The following is a 6889-nucleotide window of genomic DNA, read 5'->3' as shown; positions in this document are numbered from 1 at the left end:
GCAAAATGCCAAATCATATTGGAACATTGGGTCTAGACATATGCTTGATTAATCGAATCTTTAATAATGGTATAATAGCAAATCAATTAGTAAACTAATAAAAGGGCATCATCACAATGATAAAAACACATGTTAAAAATAAATATTTAAAATAAAATTTTAGTTGATAATTTAAAAAAAAAAACACTCGTAATAAAAGAGTTAATCACTTATCAATTATAAATACCTTAAAATACCTTAGTTACAATTAAACTAAAATTTTGGGTTCATTGAAAGTCCTATTTCCATCCTCTTCCCCTTATAAAAAGATAATTGTCAGGGAATAAGAAACAAAAAATGTCCCACATTAAAGGGTGGTCACAGTCATCTTTCTTCAACTTATATCAAATCTGATTTATCCTTGGGCTCTCATGGCAATGAAAGTAACAGCCACCACAATACCATAAAATGACTATCTTTAACAACCCCACAAAAGGCTTTCTCACTTACATACATATACATATAATATATATATATATAGTTAACTTCATGGAAAGCCAGCAGACATCATTTCTCTACTTATTATATAAATGGGTACTCAAATGCACCAATAGTTGGTACAGCAAAACAAGTCTTTCTTTATGTATGTTTTTGGCTTTTCTTCCTTTTGTTTTAAAAGCTTCTTTGCAACTGAGGTTTCTGATCAGAATTAGGAGAAACAAAAATGGGCTCTGCAGAGAAGACTGAGTTAGGGAAAAATGAGTTCCCAAGGGAGAGGGAAAGAAGGCATAACATATGCATAATTTTCAGATATGCTGATTGGGTCGATATTCTGCTAATGGTATTGGGTACCATTGGAGCTATTGGCGATGGAATGTCGACCAACTGGTTGATACTCTTTGTAAGCCGCATAATGAACAGCTTGGGTTATGGTAGTAATTCCCAACAAAATAATAACAATTTTATGGGAGAGGTCGAAAAGGTTAGCAGTTTATTAGATCCTGTACTCAACAATCTCTTTTAACTGCTGCTGCTTTTTTTTTTTGCTGTTCTTATTGTGTTCTCATATTTGTCTTCTTGGCTTTACTTTATTAACAGTGCACCTTATACTTTACATACTTGGGACTAGGAAGCATGGTGGTGGCTTTCATGGGTAATTTTCAGCAACACATTTTTTCCACATTTGTTGAGCTTTCTGAGGCCAAAAATTAGTAGCATAATCAGTAGACAGTCAACAGAAAGGAACATGAAACAAGAGAGTTAGTTTCATTTTGTGAAACCCTAGAACGAGCTAATTTGGAAACACTAATAAATTAATTAGAACTAGTTGCATTATATATATATATATAAAATATTAATATGAGTTGGACTGTATGGGCTAAAGTAGATGTTAATATTTGTTGCAGAAGGGTACTGTTGGAGCAAAACCAGCGAGCGGCAAGTGCTGAAGATTCGTTACAAGTATTTGGAAGCAATTCTTAGACAAGAAGTTGGGTTTTTTGACTCACAGGAGGCTACCACTTCAGAAGTCATCAACAGCATATCTAAAGATACATCTCTCATACAAGAAGTCCTTAGTGAAAAGGTGCACTCCCCACCAGTTTCACACATATATTATCGCTGAATGGGGTTTTGTCTCCCGATTATACTAATAACTATAGCAATTTCAAGTGAAAGAGCCTTAGAGTACTGGAATATACTAATCCTTGGTAAACTTTTCAGTTTATGCATGATTGGGTTCCATCTCATTACCTATGACATATAATACCATTTATGGAAAAGATGTTATCACTTGAAATAGCTCTTCAATTTGCTATCTTATTTGATATATTGCTTGGATTCTACCTAATATGATTAAAACCAAATTCCACATCTGCTTATTTTCAGGTTCCATTATTTGTGATGAATACAACAGCCTTCTTCTCAGGCCTGGCATTTTCAGCATATCTTTCATGGAGGTTGGCTCTAGTAGTTTTCCCAACAATACTATTGCTGATAATTCCAGGAATACTTTATGGAAAGTACCTTTTGTATATCTCCAAGAAAGCTTCCAAGGAGTATGGAAAGGCAAACACCATAGTGGAGCAGGCACTAAGCTCCATTAAAACGGTGTATTCCTTCACAGCAGAAAGGAGAATCGTGGAGAGATATACAGCAATATTGGATAGGGCGGTGAAGTTGGGATTGAAGCAAGGGATAGCCAAAGGGTTGGCAGTGGGAAGCACAGGGATTTCTTTTGCAATATGGGCTTTCGTTGCTTGGTATGGAAGTCATTTGGTAATGTACAAAGGAGAAAGTGGAGGAAGAGTTTATACGGCTGGTCTCTGCTTTATATTGGGTGGCCTGTAAGTCACTAAGGTTTCATACCCATTTTCTTTCTTATACATTACTCATATTGATTTTACTTATATATTGGACTAGGTTCTTTGCTAGATCTGCTGTGGTAGATAGAATACCCATTGTGTGTTTTTCTAGAGGGCTTTGTTGGATAAATAGAACGAATTAAATATTAAAAACTAAAAACTAATTTTTTTATTTTTTATTTTTAGTTTTAAAAAAAATTAGTTGCTAAATTAAATGTTTAGTAGATTTTTGTTGTTAATGTTTCGTAAAAGGAGGCACCGTTTTGACTTTATTTTTAATTGATAAAGCTAATGTAGATATCTAAAAGAAAAGAATATCATTTTAATTAATTAATTAAATTTTTTTACACATATTTTTATTTTTCTTTTTCGTTGAAAATATTTAATTTGAAAAATATATAAACAAAACCATGGACAAAAAAATATATTTATTATGAGACATGAGTGAAAATAGTTATATAATAAAATTATTAAAAATTTGGCATGAAAATTAAATGTGGTTTTGTATTATGGAATTATTGAAAATTGACATTAAAATAATTATGTAATAAAATAATATTTATTAGTTTATTAAAATAAGATTATTTTAATAATCTAACAACGGATTAGAATCTAGTTAAAAGCTGACATTAACTTTATTAAATGTTTTTTAAGTAATATAAATTATATAGATAATGTTTTTAAATGTAATGATAAAAAGATTTGAGATAAAATTTATGCCTCATAAAATTTAGTCAAATATTTAATTGACATCTTTTTAGATTCTATCTTTGGAAAATCTTTAACCTCATCTGTTATAAAAAAGATGTAGGTAACAAATATTTGCATGAAAAATGAATAGGTAACACATACATTTTAACAATCCATGCACCCATCTGAATACACAAATAAAAGCAGAGTTGACGTGGTGGATGAAATGTTGGTAGGGCACTCGGAGTAGCACTGGCTGATCTCAAGTACTTCACGGAAGCCACGGTTGCCGCTGCAAGCATCTTCTCTAGGATCGACCGTACTCCCCTAATCCAGAGCGAGGATACCAAAGGCATCGTGTTGGACACAATCCGAGGAGACATAGAGTTCGACAACGTCAATTTCGTATACCCTTCTCGACCCGATTCCCTCGTTCTCAAACATTTCAACCTCAAAGTTGAAGCAGGCAAAACCGTGGCACTTGTTGGTGCCAGTGGAAGCGGCAAATCCACCGCCATTGCTTTGGTGCAACGGTTTTATGATGCCAACGATGGGGTAGTGAAGATCGATGGTGTTGATATAAGAACACTGCAATTGAAATGGATCAGAGGTAAAATGGGGCTTGTTAGTCAAGAACATGCCTTATTTGGGACTTCCATCAAGGAAAATATAATGTTCGGGAAGCTAGATGCTACCATGGATGAAGTTATGACCGCTGCCATGGCTGCTAATGCTCATAATTTTATAAGACAGCTTCCTCAAGGCTATGAAACCAAGGCTAGTAGTACTTGTAATGATATATTCTAATGTTAACCGTTGATATAATTGTAATTTGTAACCTCTATATTAAATTAACAGATAGGGGAACGAGGAGCACTGTTGTCAGGAGGACAAAAGCAGCGAATCGCGATTGCTAGAGCCATTATCAAGAACCCTGTGATACTGCTACTTGATGAGGCAACGAGTGCCCTTGATTCTGAATCAGAAACACTAGTCCAAAATGCACTTGATCAGGCCTCCATGGGAAGAACCACCCTAGTAAGCGCTAACCAGTTGCTTTGACCGCTTAATCATTTTCTCAAGAGTTAAATTCCTTTTTGAAAGTGCTCTCGAGGAAAGCCGTATTGTAATAATTTTCAATTTCAGCATATTATAGTACAAACCCTGTCCTACATGTTTCCTCTCTTATTGACATGTTTGTCAAAAATAGCTAATACGAGTTGTCTTTGTCGTACATGTTTTCTTTCTTGTAATTAATTAAGTTTTTCATGATCAGGTTGTTGCCCACAAGCTTTCCACTGTTCGAAATGCAGACCTCATTGCAGTTGTTAACAATGGTAGTATCATAGAAATGGGATCCCACAACGATCTCATAAACATGAAGGACGGCCACTATGCACAACTTACAAAGCTGCAAAGACAATTCAGCTCCGATGACCATGAACAAAATCCAGAAACGCGCCTTCCATCTGCAGGAAGAATGAGTGGCGGCAGGCTAAGCACTGCCAAATCAAGCCCAAGCCCAAGCCCCAGTTTCTTCGCTACGCCGTTGCCTAATATCGAAAGTCCGAAACCAGTATCTCATCCCCCTCCTTCCTTCCGTAGGCTTCTCTCTCTAAATTCCCCAGAATGGAAGCATGGTTTGATGGGTAGCCTCTCGGCTATAGCTTTTGGAGCTGTTCAACCTGTTTATGCTTTAACCATTGGTGGAATGATTTCAGCCTTTTTTGCAAAAAGTCACCAAGAAATGCAGGCTCGAATACGCACATACGCTTTCATATTTTCTTTGCTTACATTGCTCTCTGTCATTCTCAATCTTATTCAGCAATATAATTTTGCTTACATGGGCGAGCGGTTAACCAGGAGAATCCGAAGTCGAATGCTGGAAAAAATATTGTCCTTCGAAGCCGCTTGGTTTGATGAAGAAAAAAACTCTACAGGAGCTTTATGCTCGAGTTTGAGCAATCAGGCTTCGATGGTTAAGACACTCGTCGCAGACCGAATCTCGTTATTAGTTCAAACCACTTCTGCTGTTACCATCGCGATGATTATCGGGCTAGTCGTGGCTTGGAAGTTAGCAATAGTGATGATTGCAGTCCAACCTCTCGCAATTATGTGTTTCTACACACGAAAAGTTTTGCTTTCTAGCGTCTCAACTAATTTCGTCAAGGCACAAAATCAAAGTACTCAAATAGCAGTGGAAGCTGTGTATAATCATAGAATTGTAACTTCATTTGGGAGCCTAGGTAAGGTTCTTCAACTTTTCGATGAGGCTCAAGAGGAACCAAGGAAAGAGGCTAGGAAAAAATCATGGCTAGCGGGGATTGGTATGGGGTCAGCTCAAAGCCTAACATTTATGTCATGGGCTTTAGATTTTTGGTATGGAGGTACATTGGTTCAAAAGGGAGAGATATCTGCAGGGGATGTGTTTAAGACATTCTTTATCTTGGTGAGCACTGGAAAGGTCATAGCCGAAGCTGGAAGTATGACCTCAGATCTAGCCAAGGGCTCAACTGCAGTGGCATCGGTGTTTGAGATCCTTGATCGGCAATCCTCCATTTCTCCAGGGTCTCAAGTATGTAGATTTCTTTAATTTAATCTTTGCTTACATTACAACATACAAGTTCGTTTTTAACTTAATCTGTTTACTGTTGTATTATCAGGGAGATGGCACAAATGGAATAAAGCTAGAAAGAATGAGTGGAAAGATAGAGCTGAAGAAGGTTGATTTTGCATATCCAAGCCGGCCGGAGACGCTAGTGTTGCGTCAATTTAGCTTGGAGGTGAAACCAGGCAGAAGCGTTGGACTAGTTGGGAAAAGTGGATGCGGGAAATCAACTGTGGTTGGATTAATCCAAAGATTTTATGATGTTGAAATGGGGTCGGTGAGAGTGGATGGTATCGACATAAGAGGACTAGACGTTCAATGGTACAGGAGGCAAATGGCACTGGTCAACCAAGAGCCAGTTATATTTTCAGGCACCATCCGGGACAACATTGTGTTCGGAAAGCTTGACGCATCAGAGAATGAAGTTGTGGAAGCAGCTAGAGCAGCAAATGCTCATGAATTCATCTCGTAAGCTGTCGTTTAATTTATAGCCATAGTATAAATAGCATTGTAGCCTTTAAGTTGCGCTAATAATTATCCTGGTCGCATTGTACTTGATATGTAGGGCACTGAAGGAAGGATACGAAACAGAATGCGGAGAAAGAGGAGTGCAATTATCAGGAGGACAGAAACAAAGAATAGCTATAGCTAGAGCTATAATTAGGAACCCGAAAATACTTTTACTAGACGAGGCGACTAGCGCTCTCGATGTGCAATCTGAACAAGTTGTTCAAGAAGCATTGGATCGAATCATGGTGGGAAGGACCACAGTGGTGATAGCTCATCGGCTTAACACAATAAAAAAGGTTGATTCAATTGCATTTGTGGCCGATGGGAAGGTTGTGGAGCAAGGTACCTATGCTCAGCTCAAGAACCAGCACGGAGCATTTTCCAAGCTTGCAAGCCTTCAAACATAATTGTACTTATCTCTTTCAAAGTCTCGCAATCCCACTAGCTAGCATGCAGTTCTAATGTTGCCCACTGCTTGGATTAAACTTAAAAGAGTAACATAGTTGTTGCTTGTTGCCTATTATAAAGTGCAGAGTGTTGTACTAAATGTAACTGTAAAGATACCAAGACAGCATGGGGAAACTGGTTATAGATATAGATTAATATTGTCAGCTGGTGTTTGGATGAATTATATACAACATAAATATCTACCATATAAAGTTGACTTTCTTCTTGGTAAAAATTAAGCAAAAGAACTGCATAAAATTTCTACAAGCATGCATAAGTAGAAGTTATATCA

The 6889-nt window shown here is 37.0% G+C and overlaps 1 protein-coding gene across 1 annotated transcript; it reads left to right on the top strand.

The window, feature by feature from the left end:
• Positions 1-546: 546 nt before the first annotated feature.
• Positions 547-6819, top strand: LOC107962725 (putative ABC transporter B family member 8). The gene is made up of 9 exons (XM_016899207.2): positions 547-961; positions 1078-1132; positions 1386-1564; positions 1867-2324; positions 3269-3809; positions 3891-4070; positions 4309-5607; positions 5696-6108; positions 6206-6819. The coding sequence occupies exons 1-9, from the start codon at positions 704-706 to the stop codon at positions 6555-6557; spliced, it is 3735 nt and encodes a 1244-aa protein (XP_016754696.2). The 5' UTR covers positions 547-703; the 3' UTR covers positions 6558-6819.
• Positions 6820-6889: the final 70 nt, after the last annotated feature.

The sequence above is a fragment of the Gossypium hirsutum genome, chromosome A06 (assembly GCF_007990345.1).
Source record: "Gossypium hirsutum isolate 1008001.06 chromosome A06, Gossypium_hirsutum_v2.1, whole genome shotgun sequence".
In the NCBI taxonomy this organism is placed as follows: domain Eukaryota; kingdom Viridiplantae; phylum Streptophyta; class Magnoliopsida; order Malvales; family Malvaceae; genus Gossypium; species Gossypium hirsutum.
The sequence above is the reverse complement of the archived record's forward strand: the minus strand, read 5'-3'. Positions and strand labels throughout refer to the sequence as shown.